We start from the raw sequence: 16558 nt of genomic DNA, 5'->3' as shown, positions 1-16558 counted from the left end.
GTGAGTGAGTGAGTGAGTGAGTGAGTGAGTGAGTGAGTGAGTGAGTGAGTGAGTGAGTGAATGAGTTTGTGAGCGAGCGAGCGAGCGAGCGAGCGGGCGGACGGACGGGCGGACGGGCGGACGGGCGGACGAGCGAGCGAGCGAGTCAATGTATGAGTGAGTGACTGTGTGAGTGAGTCAGCGAGCAGAAGAACAAAAGAAAAAAGAGAGAACGAACGAATTATGTATCCCCCACTGCCTGTCCCTACCCACCCATCTGTCTCGGTCTCTCTAGGACTCATAAACGAATCATAAAGTTTATAGGAACAAGTTGCTCCCAAAACACCTAGTGTTTAAAAGTTCACTGATCGAAAGAAAACGATCGCTGTCATTTCTTAGATGGTCATTGCGGCTTTTTTTTGCCGTAAATGTATGCGGACTTTTTAACGGTAGCCTGCTATTACATGGTATTTATGGCTATTATCAGCTGGTGTTTTACATTTATCACTTCGGGTAGGAGCATTTCTGCACACCTCCCCGCGATAATCGTGGATAGCGGCTAAGCCTCTGCATTATAGCAAGAGCAGATAATACACATGTGTATTATCTGCTCTTGATTATAGCCAAATTCGGAGGGATTTGGTATTACTGCGTGATGCGTGTGAGGTGGATGTGACCTAGTGAACGAAGAAGCCTACTCTACACGAACTCATCTGTAACATGTACATACGACAACAATACAGGGTATCTTTATATAATATTATAAAACTTATATTAATAAAATATTATACAGCGTATATTTACACAATATCAAGGGCACATAAACCCTTATTGGAGCACATGCAGTGTATGGTACTGCAATCGGGCGTGAATATATTTGCTTCTTATTCACTCTTGCTGTAATTATATCGTAGTTCGGTGAACCGTGGTGGTTTCTCACGACGCTATATCACCTGTCACCTGTCGTGAACCTATTAACATTTAGCACCTGTGTCGTTAATCAGCGCATGCGCGTTTAGCGGCATCCTATTCAGTGTGTCTGTGAATTACAAACATAATTCTTTGCAACATTTCGTTCTTAAGTCGGGTACGTAGAGTTCGAAAATCTTTGATTCGGCCGAATATACGGATCGAGAGAATGTATTTGCTCTCGTGTACAATAAATAACGAAGCGTCGTTGCGAGAGACAGGATGTTCGTCACTCGAGATATACCAGTATGTATAGGACCTTTCTTACTGCCAGACCACCACTTATCTCAGACGATGGTACGGCTGTGTGTGTGGAACAGCCGCCTCTCGGCTCATAGCTCGGTCTCTACTGTGAGTTAAGTGGCAAGTCCTCTCCTCTACTTCTGGGCCATCCCAACATTGCTCTAGTTGCGTCAGAGGCGCGCCCCATGTGCTAAATGCCTGCGTGTATTTACTGTTTACCCGCTCGTAAGTGTTGAGAATCAAAGCACGCCATCATCGCAGGGTCTCGATGCTGGTCAGGCACGGCGTGCGTGGTCAGTGAGCGCGCAGCTGCGTCATCATTATTGCGGGCTCCCTGCGGTGGAGATTAGTCGTTGGAGCGTAGTCGGCAGTGTCCGCGGCAGCAAAAGACAAAGAGGTACCAAGTAGAGCGTCTGCATGGCGGGGTTGTGGGAGGGGGGGGCGGTGCAATTGATGGGATTATGGTTACACACCGGTAATAATTATGTTGGTAAAACTTGCTGTACATTTTGTATTTGTATTTAGGCCCTACGTGTACATAAAAACAATGTGCCATTTTGCTGTCGTATAGGGAACCCGTGTTGACCTTCGCGTTTTCGGCGAAGCGATGGTAGCATTTTCATAGTCTCTTCGCGCGATTTCTGTGTTCGGTTTAATATTTTGGAAGCAATTCGACTCGGCCTGCCTAGTCACTCGCTCGCAGCTTGTGGTCATCGCCTGCTGGCCGGCGCTTCTTATTAGTTTATTAGTTTATGTATGTACTCGCGCTGCTGCTTCTAGTTAGTGCTGCCGATGTAATGGGAGAGCCAGTGAAGGATCATCATTGCCCAGGCAGCTGAACACACACGTGTATACGTACACACACACAGGAACCATGTGAATGCCCGACCCCCCCCCTCCAACACAAGGGGAGTCGCCGGTGAACGCAAACACACAAATGCTGTCGTTAATCTTGGATAGCGCGTACTTAATGATCAATGAGTCGTTCGGAGATGTGCGGGTCCCCCCTAATCATATATCATGTCTCGAATGTTGCGGAATTGACAAAGAATTGGCCAAATGATGTTGGTTTTGCGTCAACGTGTGTATATTACCTGTTCCCTGATGGAGTGGGCTGCGATTTCAGCGTTGTGTGATATATCACCGCGGCTATCCAGCCTATGTTCGGCAGAAGGAAGGCAGTTTGCTTCATCCATCAAATACACGTTCACTTGTCATAAATGTCCTAAACGTTGTTCGTTTTCTTTTTCAGACCTACTTCTTTACGGATAAAGACGATCAGGAGCTCATTAAAAAGACAGGTAAGTGTTTCGATATTGCAACACCGATACGTTTATAGCATGTCCGGGCCGGCGTCTAAGTTGGTTTTATAACGAACACGACTACTATCATAGATTAAAGAAACAATTATAATTATTATTAGATATATCATTATTCGCGCGGATTGACGGGTACGGCACGCATTCCACGCTAAACGTGGCCGTGAGCCCATTGCAGTCTGGCATCTATATAGATCTCTACTATAGATATTTAACTCTAACCGCCCCCTTTTCGAGATATTCCCACCGTTTTCACGCACACAAGTGCGCCATAGATGTGCAAAAATACTTTCACTCCGAAATGGAGCCCCCCTCGGAGTCTTTGATTCCCGGCCGAGGAGGAAACGTGAGCGCTCGCTCCTTGTGTGAGGCGCGGGAGATGCATGAGAATGCATTGCTCTACGCTTGAGGTGGAGGAAACATGAGTACTTGTGTTAGGGATTGCGCTGTCGGTTCTGTATGGCTCTCCCCCTCTCTCTCTCTCTCACTCCCTGTGTGCAATCACTGTCGTCTATTGTCCCATCGCTAGGAGGCTTATAGGCTACCGAGCTTAGCATCTCTTGGAGAGCAAGCACCGGGGAAGTGCCAGGGAAACTGCGAGCAGCGGGGGCATAGGGGGAGAGGTAATCCTTGCCCTCGCAATATCTGACAGGTGCGCAGGTGTGCGAAATGGCCGTCTAACCGGCGACTTACAATTTTTATGACACATCGAGAAACCTCCAACCTCGACTCGTGCGCGGTATCTGGCGGCGCGTCTGTCGTCGGCCGACAGCCGAATAATGCGATTACAGATTATCGAAATTTTTGCCTCTGTTTCGCCGCTCAGCGAGAGGAGAGGGGGTAGTGGGGGAGGGGGTCTTCAAACGAACGCTTGCGATGATGTGCAGTGACGGAGAAAATAGGCTACCGCGGTTCTAAGACTCATCTAAAAATCCGAATCTCGCCCGACGACTGTGTCGCAAACAACCCGACATAACGACGCGGCGAGTGGGAAAATTAACTTGCCGTGTAAGAAGCTTAGACATTGACGTCTGAATAGTTCATTGAGACACGACCGTAGAAACCTAGCGGGGTCCTAGCGGGGTCGCTGCGTATTGGGTTCATCAAGGAAACGTTGGAATTCGGCGGTAATTCTTGTTTTGTTATTTTGCCATGTGAACATCGCATGTGGAATCTGGGTAGATCCTAGACCGGTTCACAACGTCCCTGTCGCTAGACCCATTAGACCGTAAGGTTCATTCTCATGGGCATATGGAGTCAGTCTATGTAAATCCTTGAAGATATAGGAGTCGTGACAGTGGGAGAGCAACTTCTATAGCGGAGTGTTAAGTGTTAATTCTGGTAAGCAGATCCCTATCCTGTTATGCCTATATTCTACTTGTTTATTGTGATTGGAGTTTTCTTTGTTATATCGAGTCTGGGGATTATAAAATTCGGCTATGCGAGGCGTTCTTGAATGTGCTACAAATTTCTGTACAGCCTACACACCCCTGAAAACTAATCGCGTCAGATCGAGGACCATAAAAATGATACTGATTTCGATTCCGTTATTTTACATAGCCCTGTAATTAAAGTTCCCCTGAGGTGAATTCGCCCATCATAGATATAGTAGATTCATGCCAGGCACGCACGCACAGAGGCCCGTGTTACACAGGTTGGGTGGTTCCTCTACGCCCTGTGGGTGTAACTCCAATAAAAGTTTATCGTATAGCTATTATACGAAGACGGCAACCTGTGTGGTTGTTGAATTAAAAATACGTTCTGTCGGCGCGCTGGGACTCGTCCTCTTATTAGGCCTACCCTGCCGCGTCGTGAAATGCCCGCGGCATCTCTGTTCTTTCCCCTTACGGCCGTCCTCGCTGTACTAAGTGGCGTTAAATTAGGCACAAGGAAAGTGGAGAAAACAAAGGGCGGTGTGAACATGCAGAACCAGTTATGTACGCATGCAGCCGAAGTGACAACATGACCCCCCGCTCGCTGGTTGGTCAGCAGCAGCACAGAGTAAGTAGCAAGAGTACAATGCCCCCCCTTGTGCTTGCGAGTGAGGTGGCTTTTGCTGGGGTTGGATATGGGTGTGAGCGAAGATGTCTTTCCTCTATGCTGAAATATAGCTCTCCGTCGCGATGTGGCATTAGAAGTAGAAAAACATGGCGATGTGTGACGTAACACAGAGAATATAGCTCTATTATCAGTGTTCGAATTATAGCTCATTTATCTCATATTCATTGAGATATGCTCACTGCGAAATGCTATCTACCATGCAGGCAGAGAATCTCGGCCATTAAACAATCCTCTGGAGCCCTTCAGACAACCGCCAACACGCTCTGACCATAGCTGAATCTAGCTTTACAACGCACTGACAATGACTCGCTTACAACCGCGTACAACTTAGCGTACAACCGCGATACGCCCCCACACCCTATGGTGCCGGCATGTGCAATTACCTTTATACGCCTTAATTAATTGTTGGCGAGTCTGGTATTCGGAATTCGATGTTGGTGTTGTTCACTAATAAAATAACGAACCGGTTGGGAATTTTGGACCCGGGACGAGATTGTCTGTCTGAGTCTAGAGTCAGTCTGATTGTAAGGTATTGTTGGCACGAGGTTCATAGCAGTACGCTCGCTGTTGATAATTGGATGCGCTTTTTAACTGTCACGGAATGCGCCTGGCTAGGCCGGTCTGGCGTTCGTATTTACTTACGTAAAACAGTCGTTTGGTTTTTGCACTCCTAAGAACGTACGCGTATTAAGGATCTCAAGGATCACGCTGAAAAAGCAAAAAGCACGCAGGTGGCGTCTTTTTGCGAGGTACACGTGTTTCCTTATTTAGGTTCTTTGCTACAGTCGAGAGATCTGGCGAATGATGTACAAATTACGTTCCTGTTATGATTGACGTCGCTGTGTGCACCCCCCCCCCGTGTGTGTGTGTGTGTGTATGATTTAGTATTGGCAATTCCACAGCGAGTGGCGTGATCTTCTAAGAACAGCGTGCGATGAAAAACACTGCCACCCTCTCAAAGCACGCGCTTGATTAATCCGTATTGTGCCACGTACGTACGGACTCATGGAAGTCTGACGAACGCTGGTCGTTGGGCAGCCTGAACAAATTGTAATTTATTGTAAGACCCAGTTCCGATCCAAATTGCCGCATAAGACTAGTCGTTGGGATTTCTATTCATTTTACTCAGTTCATATCTGTCCGTTTTATTGCAACAAACATTGATTCTCGGACTACTAGCTTTTTGCAATTTTAAGAATGTATTACTTAAAATAATAAAATCTCTCTTATAATAAAGATATTTATCATAACGAATGTCTTTACATAAATAATAATTTACATTGTATATATACGTATATATTACAAATACATAAATCACAAACTCGTGAGCGCGTCCTGTCATTAATGGAATATTGTGACGGAATAACTATAACTTTGCGAGAGATGAGCTCTAGCTGCTGGCAGATAGAGGGCGATCAACAAAGTGAGGGAGGGAGGCCGGTAACAACTCCGCTTAGAATGTTTCAACATCTCATTTTATTCCTTAGGCGTTAAGACCTTGAACAAACATCAGTGGAAATAATGAACTACTATTCAGCGTCGTGTCGGATGTGTTTGTTATAATAGTCTGCTAGCGCGTCCCTGCAGACCTGCGAAACAGGCTGGCGCTATGCGCAGACATGCGTTCTGCTTGTGATCACACTTCACGCGATGCTCTTGCCAAACACGCGCGCTGTGTGTGCTATTCAGCGAACTGCGTGTTCGGGAGAGGACAGCGCCTCGTTAATTAATATTACAGCGCCTCGTTAATTAATATTACAGCGCCTCGTTAATTAATATTACAGCGCCTCGTTAATTAATATTACAGCGCCTCGTTAATTAATATTCTCTAATGTTTGCTGAGCGTTGCCCCGAAATTAGCGGTCATTAAAAGACACGTTAAGTGACGTAGCAGCACGTTAACACCCACACCCGCGCATATACGCACGTGCGTACACACACATACACGCACGCACGCACGCATACATATACACACACACACAGACGCACGCACGCACATACACACACACATGCACGCATATATATATATATATATATATATATATATATGCTTACTAGTGCCAGCGAAGCTTATCTCTACTACTGGAAATGTGCAGAGGGACTAACCGAAGGGACTTTAGCCTATTCTATTCCCGCGCAAGGTGCGGAAAAATAATGAACCTATAGTGTCTGTTTTACAAGCTTGACATCGCGACAGAAACACGCGCACTGTGGAAGCAACCTATAGCTAGCTGTCTGTCCCCGTTGTTACAGCTCCCTTTAAAATGTTTATAACGCCTAATTATTACATAGTATGATAGTAATAATGCGGGTTGGGGTGATGAGGGCAAAATAACAACGCTATCATTCACGAAACCGCTTATACGCGTTAAGTGATTCGATTGAATGAGTACACTAGTATGTGCGTGCGTGCGCGTGCGTCAATGCACATATGTATGCAAAGCGCGGAAATGTTAACAATGACTGGGTAAATAGTCGTTCTCGTGTTCTGCCAATGTGCGTAGCACGGCAGTATAAAGCAGCAGAGCCCTGTAATACGTATAGGGTCATACTTCTGAAGCACTTTGGAAATTCACGAATGAAAATGCGTGCGCATGAAAATGCAAAGGAAGTGATTTGGTGTTACACGTTTATTGTCATGTAAATTAGCATTCTTCGCGAGCTTTTAAATCGCTTGTGTTCGAGCAGGTGCATGAAAGTAAAATTGTCATTTTTTTCCCCAGGCGGTCACATGGTCAACACACATTGTTCAGATGGGCATGGCAGGCAAGACCTTTGCTGCAAGATGTCCGCCGAGTTTGATTCCTTCCTGAAAAGTAGCAAAAAGTATGTGACAATAACATTAAATTCGAGTAAATAGGGATATTTATATTTATTTCGTATATCGCAATAATAATAATAATAATATTATTATTATTATTATAATATTTTTCACTATTATTTACAAGTGATTTAGATTTATTTAATTCCTGAACGTAATTACATACGGCTAATCAAACTATCATAGCTAATATTTACAAAGTAAGCTTAGTTCAACAAATCTACCCTTGCATAATCATTTATCGCATAGTAATGGCGTTCATAATTCCACTATAGTCTTGCAACTTTAATTGATAAACAGGTGGTTCTGTCACTTTGATGATGACAACTACGTGAACGTGCCCCAGTTAGTGAAGTTTCTCAGCCAGAAAAGCTGGAAGAAGGACTATTACTTTGGAAAACCTAGCATCCCACACCCACTGGAAATCAAAATAGCTGCTAATACAGTGAGTATGCCAGTTATCTCTTCCTAGCACTCCCAATACGGCAGACGTTCGTTGCTCTAACTTCTATCTGTAAAAATACACGTTATATACAGTATCCTCCCAGCCGTTATACATAGCATACAAGGTAAGCATATGGCTTCTCTTTAATGGCTCGATATACCTCTAATACTTGTTGATTGGTACAAAGCTATTTGCAATATATTTAACATGATTTCCGCGTAGTTTTCTGTTTAGGTGTAGACTGACTAGATGTTGTTTTTGTATTTTACAGCGACCAGTTAAATTCAATTTTGCAACAGGAGGTGCCGGTTTCTGCATTAGTCGCGCTCTTGCAAATAGAATGTCACCGTATGTGAGGTGAGAATTACTCTGAGATTGTTCTTAGTTATGCTATTGTTTTTTGTACGATGTTTTTATGTTACACTATATCAAGAGTCCATAATAGAAAATGTTCTATTATCGACTCTTCACTCTTGACTATATCAATCTCTATAGCATTTACAATCTACATTTGTAATTATAATATATAGTAATATGTATATCTACTAATTGTGTCTATATATTATCAAGAGTCCATAATAGAAAATGCTTTTCTCTTATGGACTCTTGATATTTATATTATATATATATATATATATATATATATATATACATATATATCAGGAGTAAATAATAGGATCCCTATTATCTACTCCTGATATATATGTGTGTTGTGTGTGGGGGTGTGCGTGTGTGTGTGTGTGTGTGTGTGTGTGTGTGTGTGTGTGTGTGTGCGCGCGCGCGCGCGCGTGTGCGTGCGAGCGCATGTGTGCATATATAAAATAGTTTTCATGATTTGGCAATGATGTAAACCGATACTGTTCCAGTGACATGCGCCTGGTGACACTTTGTGGTAAGATTATTCTACCGGATGATGTCACTATCGGCTATATCATAGGTAAGTAGATTTCATAATCATTTTCATGTAAGGTCAACTACGGGGCTCATTTTTGTCAAGTTTATAGGTACAAAAATGCCTGTCCTGCATGGCGCTCCGTATCAACGCCTTGTACGTTCTCAATAAGACATTCAACATAATTTATATTTCGTATATTTTTTTTTTTAAATTTCATGCTGCTGGTTCTACATCATATGATAACTGCGGATTTCACATGCGGGCCTTCACGTAGCATCTGACTTGACACAATACATACCAGCCTGTGCAGACCTTTAACACAGGGAGGGCGAATTTCTTAACAGTTGTAGTGCCGTAACATACACCCCTATGACGTGTGTTCTTCTATTTGGAAACAGAGAATAAGTGCCAAGTGAACCTCACCCGCATCAACGAGTTTCACTCTCATCTCGAACCTTTGCGAAACATCAATCCAAGGACATTAAGAGATCAGTTGACATTCAGCTATGGCCTGTCAGACCCAAGACCCAACATAGTACCTGTGCCTGAACCGGTTCTACCCAACGACCCTACCAGGTATGCGTGTGGTGCTAAAAAATATTTCTTTAATGATGTTTCTTCTTAGGTGACTCCATGTTAGGTGAATCCGCTTTAATTGTATTTGTATAATTGATAGGCATGAGATAAAAGTTTAGTAGAAACCAAAACATGGCAGCTAGCAGTGCACAATCACTAGTTTGCAAATAATCGATGCTTCCATACGAGTACGTGTGCAAAAACGTTCATATTAGGGAAATCTGGACTATTTTGTGATAATGCTATATATGATGTACTTTATGTTTGTAGCCCTAGCATAGCATTTCGACCCAATGCCAACACCAATTAAGAATGCGTTCAAAAGAACCACTCAGCTACGTGTGCTGATTGGACATTGTAACAGTTTTGCAATATTTTCATTCTGATTCACCTGGATTTGCATCTAACTTTGCTTTGCCCGTTTTAGGTTCATGACGATTCACTGCATCCTATATCCAGAATCTGAAGTCTGCAAGAAAACATAGTCATCCATGTCCTGCCAGCATTCCCATTTGCTTCATGGACAAGCGCACCACACTATCCTTTACGGCCCATCGTTAACTCAAGGTGGATTGGCGTAGATATGATAGCATAGCCCCATTCGGCAGGGTTACTATATTGTATCTAGGACTAGCAATACTCTTCGATAGGTGGTTGCGGGACATATAATCCATGAACATGAGTGGTTTGCTCATTGTGATTAATAACGAAGATGATATGAAAAATATCTAAATATCAACATAATACAGCATTCCTGGTGAGGTTGTAGCCATTTAATAGACTGATTCCATGTGCCATTGTGCTGCAAACAACAGTTTATGTACAACCATGTATAAAATAATTTGGAGTCAAATCACGATCAGCATGCATTTCAAGATCAACCACCGATTTCTTCCGTTTTACCAATGTGCGAACATCAGTCGTTGGTTGCAGCACAACGACACATGGAACCAGTCTATTAATTTATTTGGCATCTGTGATCAATCACAAGAAGCTCTCTTAAAATTGTTTCAATAGTTCTTTGTTATTTTTTTATTCCTCGTACTTTGTGAGAGGGGAGAAATACTTCTAAGAGAGGTTCTTGAATGTAAATGATAGATGTATATTTATAGCTTTAGCATAAACGAGAATAACTTTTTAGTATTATACTTGTTGGCAGAACTCAATAATAACAAGAGATAATAGTTATTGTACCATTTATAGGGATCCTGCTTGAATGGTGATGGACTCGACAAATACAGGGGTAGATCTGGTAAACAATATAACGCTACGTTATTTACATATATTAAATTTAAAATAGGCGTCATCAAATTTGGCTGGAGCATAAGTAGCGTTTCCCAGTGCTAACGTTTTTAGTGTCAGTATACAAGAGCATATAAATTTCTACAAAAGCCGCAGGTCTCTATATATTACATTATCAGGAGTGGATAATAGAGACTATTTTTAACCTCTATTATACACTCCTGGTATTATCAGGGGTTAATAATGACAAGCTCATAATAGAGATGATCATTATGTAGATCAGTGGCGACTCATTCGAGTAAAGTGCTGCCACCTGCAGGATAAATTCCACCACAATATAATCAGGAGTAGATAATAGAAGATCTTCTATTATCTACTCCTGATATAATTATTGCAAATGGATTCCGGTTTATTCCCAATTAACTATATAATTTATACGGTAGTACACGCTGTGGCGTTACGAGCGCTTACGACATGTTTAAAAATCTACGGCAGTAAATCATGCAGGTTGCAGTTTACTCCACAAAAAAATCCATATAATTTCAGTTAGACTTGCATCACTTCCACTGGATTATTACTGGAAAAAAACAACGCATTTAGTCTTGATTTTACCAGGTGCTAATATTAGCTCTCGATTCTTCATCAATTGTAGTTTCTGACAGTGATGTTAAATACTGTAGTGATATTGAAACGTCATTTCTTGTAATTTTTGTTGGACCTGTCTCAGTGTAGGCTTAGAAATTGTGTAAATATGTACTTTTGGTTGTTGAACTTTTTGCAGAGTATACAGGGTATATACGGTGTAACGTAAAGTTATTCCATGCTACCAGTTAAATAAGTATAACTCATTATTCTCGACTTGCAAAACTTGATGGCAGTTCAACGTTATAGAAGCAGTAGAATGTTATCACAGGTTGGAATGGCCAGAATCAAAATACATTACCAATCAAATTCACCTGTACTCAAATAATAGTAGTATGGTTGTGAATAACTTGTACAGGAATAAAAACCTTGTTAGGATTTGTAAAAAAAGAACAAATATGAATTCATATTATTTCTTTGATTATACTTGTTGTTCTTGTCAACAGTCTACTCATTGCTCCAAACTTTTAAATGTGATGTCTCGTAAGCAATCACTTAACCGAGTACCAAAAGATTAGCATATCGACGTTAGGAGAAACTAGAATCTTAATTAATGACTGGATTAGGTAAGACTATGGCTAAACATAGGAAGAAAAGTTGACAGTGCGTATATAAATAAACAAGCATCTAATTTTAAAACAGAACTATAGCATTACAATTACACATATCTGCCATTTATTCCACCAATTCTGTACAAAATCGAGTTTCACATAGGCAGACGTGCAGAAATAGGCATGTAGATGGCACCACAACTCGATCTACGTCAGTAGATGTCACAAGTTCAAAGCAGAAACACGTTTTCCGACTGACGAAGCCCTGTTAATATACAGTACAGATGTACTCTGTCCGCATGCATGCTGATGTCCCTCACACAGGTTTGTCTACCAGTTGATGCTGGTTCATCAGGTTGACATTTGGATTCGGCTTGGAGATCCTGCGTTTGAATGAAGCCATGGGCTGCAGCCTCTCCTGTGAAACAAAATTATAAAAAGTGTTCAGTACTTGACAACACATTTAACTTCTTATTTAACAATCTTAAAACAATCTCATTTCACTTCTTGCATGTGCACAACACATTCACATACATTCCATAAGCTCTAACAATGGAATAAATACCAATATCTTTTTATGTCAATAAGATTTTGAATGCAGAGGCCCATTGTCTAAAACATCATAAAGTTAAGGCTAATGGTAATGCCTACATAGCACTTAAGACTAATGTTAATATTACGGGAATAGTGTTGAAATAAACGCATAATAGCTATGAGAAAACTTACTATAAAACAAACTTGATTTACTACCACAAGGTTGCTGATTGGATTGGAATCGATCACAAGTCAAATTCATACACATTAATTGTACCAGAATTTATGCACATGATAGTTTAATCACATATAAAAACTGACGAAAAAACAATGTCACATTATAATTCTGCACTGCAATACATTATTCTACACAGCAACACATGATGCAGCATCATGACTCATCAAAATGTCCAAAACGAGAGAACAGTTGCCACTTGTAAATGTTTGTTTTAGTACACGATTGGTGGAAAGTAGTGTTTCTGGCATGTTTTTCCTGAAAAACAGGTTTCAGCAAACAATGTAAAATATAACATCTAGTCATGTCCCAAAGATCGATTATAATCGAAATTCGACTAAGCGCTCGATTATGAAAATAATTGATCATAACAAAAATGTTTTAATTAAAATAAAATTTGCAAGCATTAATGAAATGACTATTTTTTTGTTACTTTACAGCTTGGATAGTAAATCTAACCTACACCAAACATAAGCAAGTATAATACTGTTACATAGCATTTAGAATATTGTATTATAAAAAATACTGTATTATATGATATATTTAAATATCTGGTAGCCACGCTCAATAACATTCAACAGATTATTTTGGATCATTGGTTGGGTGCAACCGATGATCGACCTTATGATGAAATTCCAACAGATTCCCATCACTAATAATATCCCTACAATTGCCTTCATTTTTATCTTAGTTTTAAAGTTATGAGATGGTCTAAGATCTTGTCATGTTAAGATACAATATGCTAGGATTTCCCATTGTCGTAACGTTACGATGTTTCTGTCAACGGTCTACGAGGTAAAGGCATACTAGGCCCATTGATTATGCAATGTTGACGAATGCTGGATTAACGGGCACCTTGTGTAGTTAATAAGTACATAACCTTATAGCCAAATGCGTATTAGTTTGTCCAATATCACGGCTGGTTACATTACAAGCAAGACTTGAAATCGGTTGTTGATATTCATTTACGTGCAGTAAATGTCATCCAGGAGTCAAGCGATGACGTAAACATTTGTGCGACCCGTATGTTTTGGACGCCAGATGAAATGGAGGTGTCAGCGGTGTAACCACGACCATGGACTAAACATGGAAATGGAGTAAAACACGCGTACTAATCACGGACGCACATGGACAGCCCTGATAAAAAGACTGAGTCCCTAAAAGCCAAAAAAATATAAACAGACAAACCTGCTCTGCAAGGAAGCAGTCTACTTGGACCTTGCACGCATCTTTCTCCTCTTACGCTTCAACCTTCGCATGCGCTTCTTCCTCCACTTTGCTCTCATATTGCTAGAAAAAAAATTACTCATATGATCAGCTTACAGTTACAGTGAACTTATTTTCATGCTTTTTCTCATATGCAGTGTCATAGGCATCCATCCTCAGCCAATCCTAGTTTGAGACCTTAATAGATACATGATGACACAAGCATTATGGTCATATAACAATGACGTAGGGGGCTACTAATTAGGATGGAGCCAATGTTTCGCAGGAGACTCATGCATCTGGACCAATTCAGGCCCCGATGTTCAATTCAGAATTCAGATTTCAGAATTCAATCTGGCCCAATTCATTTCCACACTCCTGCATGCCCTAGGCATTCCCACGCATTCACTCAAAGGAAAGGATGTAATACTTCAGAATTATTGTTTTTATGCCTTAAAATTTAGTTTTGTCTTCTTTTCTTCGAATGCTAACAGAATGTACGTACTGCAAATACATATTTTAAAGCCAAATATTCAGAAACTGGCCATGTTTGAAAATATTCTGAACCTCCAGCATTATATTCCCAAAATGACCCATTCTTCAGCAAAATCTCACTGAACCTCCAGCAAGCTGGTTGAACACCCTTGGCAGGTCTGCACTAGAACCACCAACGTCAGTCATCATCACTTACCCATTTCTTGCAATTTTCTCTTTTTGCCTAACATTTCACATTAAAATACTAACTGTATATACTACGGGTTCAAGCATAGAGATGATGTCCAAGACGGTGATAAGATAGGATGATGTTTATTACTGGACATGCTCTCTATCCTTGAGCCGCTAATACTACCGAGTAGTGTGTTACATAATGCGCACAACATGTCAAAAATTATGCCATCTCCACGCAATTATACGGTAGGTTGTACGCAAAATGTAACACACTAACCCAACAAGCGACCAGTGCAGTCCTTTGGAGCTCGAAACTAGAACCAATGATCCAAAAACTCACTCCCAGTTCGGGAACAGCAGATCAGTCATAATCATCACGACCACCACCTTATTACATGACCACAGTCCTAATTTAACCAAAAGACATCCTAAAAATTAGGTAGTGGCTATTCTTACGACCAGTCGTAAGAATTATTTATGGACTATTCTTACGACATGCAACATACACCATAGATAGTGTTTGGGATACCATACCCCGTACATATATTGATTTAGTCGGTTTATAGTTAATGTTAGGGTTAGGGTTAGGGTTAGGGTTAGGGTTGGGATTAGGGTTAGGGTTTTTGCATCATTCCTTGATAAACGGAAAGGCGGATGTGGAAGTTGATATGCGTAGTATCATGCGTTGCATGTCGTAAGAATAGTCCATAAATAATTGGGCCCAAGGATAGAGAACATGGGTCCCAATAAAACCAATGTGCCTAACCCTAACCCTAACCATAACCTATTATATTGATATAATATTATATTTATATTGATGTAAATGACATTGGTTTTATTGGGACCCATGTTCTCTATCCTTGAACCAACAAGTGTTACGACTGGTCGTAAGAATAGCCACGGCCTAAACATTACCCCGGCCATACGAGAGCACGAGCCTGTTCTTCCGTTATTAGGAAGTCTTTGTGAGGGTATAGTTGCTGCCACACAACCAATCATACTTTTCATCACAGTTTGGCATGTATAGACGCCTACACACCGTTGCACGTGGACTTAAGAAAACTACGCGATAACGTTACCGACCGTGATCAACATTCCACGTCAAGTTCTACACACTACATTCTACAACGCATTTCGTCAACTATCAAAGCGATAAATCGTTTCGTAGACTACGAACGGATAGAATATAAGATGACCAGATGTACAACAAAACTAGCCAAAAAATGCTAACAAAATATTACTAATATACATACTAACTGAAAATAATAAATGAGCGTAAAGATTTACCAACCTGAATGCCTCAACAAAATGGCCAGAAAGACCGATCGCTGAACATGCTTCATAGGTGGCGTATGTATATCCGCCATCGCCATTTCCGGTAACGTAGTCGTCGTCCTTGCCAAATATTTATTTATTTATTTGTTTGTTTATTTATTTGTTTATTTGTATATTTATTTACTCATTTTTTATATATATTTTTATATCTATGCATCTCGCAAGTGTTAGCAACAACATGATTAGATCAATCATCTATGCTACACTACGTAAACATTCGGGAATGTCTTATCATTATGCAAATGAGTCAATTATAAATTGGGCTAGACAATTATTATATTACGCTACTAGTGAGCATGTGCTCTCTACTTAAAATAAATTATTTTAACAAAATACTCTCTCTCTCTCTCTCATATATATATATATATTTGATGAAGCTTGGATATTGGACTGTATATATTATCTACAGCTATGTTATCTCTGCTGCTAAAAGATTGTGCGCCTTGTAATTATAAAACTTTAGGATAGAGTAGAAATGTTGAGGAAAGGGTCCGGAGTTGTGCTAGTCAGTGGGTGCCGATGGAAGGGGTTAATAAATAAATCATCCACAACGTAAAGCGGGCATGTATCGACCCGCAATGTAGGTAGAAAGAAAGGAAGGTAGAATGGAAGGTAGGTAGAAAGAAAGGAAGGTAGAATGGAAGGTAGGTAGAAAGAAAGGAAGGTAGAATGGAAGGTAGGTAGAAAGAAAGCATATATTCCAATGGAGTTTATTTAACCAAACATTTTTATTTCTAAAAGGTTCAGAAAACGATATAATATATATATATATATCTGTGTGTGTGTGTGTGTGTGTGTTGTGTGTGTGTGTGTGCGTGTGTGCGTGCGTGCGTGCG

The 16558-nt window shown here is 40.9% G+C and overlaps 1 protein-coding gene and 1 long non-coding RNA gene across 2 annotated transcripts in view; one reads left to right on the top strand and one right to left on the bottom strand.

Annotated features, from left to right (window-relative positions):
* The window catches only part of LOC106815067 (beta-1,3-N-acetylglucosaminyltransferase lunatic fringe-like), a 31291-nt gene extending 19673 nt beyond the window's left edge, over positions 1 to 11618 (top strand). Inside the window, exons 2-8 of the mRNA XM_014819491.1 lie at positions 2444 to 2492; positions 7295 to 7397; positions 7693 to 7837; positions 8109 to 8194; positions 8704 to 8774; positions 9131 to 9308; positions 9736 to 11618. Of these exons, the coding sequence (XP_014674977.1) occupies positions 2444 to 2492; positions 7295 to 7397; positions 7693 to 7837; positions 8109 to 8194; positions 8704 to 8774; positions 9131 to 9308; positions 9736 to 9793 (690 nt within the window). The 3' untranslated portion in view covers positions 9794 to 11618. The remainder of the gene's footprint in view (positions 1 to 2443; positions 2493 to 7294; positions 7398 to 7692; positions 7838 to 8108; positions 8195 to 8703; positions 8775 to 9130; positions 9309 to 9735) is intronic.
* A 2082-nt stretch (positions 11619 to 13700) lies between these two features.
* Positions 13701 to 15745, bottom strand: LOC106815068. Its single transcript, XR_001394696.1, has 2 exons — positions 15679 to 15745; positions 13701 to 13802 (listed from the first exon to the last, which is right to left on the bottom strand). It is a non-coding gene; the product is annotated as an uncharacterized LOC106815068 (long non-coding RNA).
* Between the last annotated feature and the right edge of the window lie 813 nt (positions 15746 to 16558).

The sequence above is a fragment of the Priapulus caudatus genome, unplaced genomic scaffold (genome assembly GCF_000485595.1).
Source record: "Priapulus caudatus unplaced genomic scaffold, Priapulus_caudatus-5.0.1 Scaffold1035, whole genome shotgun sequence".
Lineage (NCBI taxonomy): Eukaryota > Metazoa > Priapulida > Priapulimorpha > Priapulimorphida > Priapulidae > Priapulus > Priapulus caudatus.
Note: the sequence above shows the minus strand (reverse complement) of the source record. Positions and strands in the feature narration are given on the sequence as shown.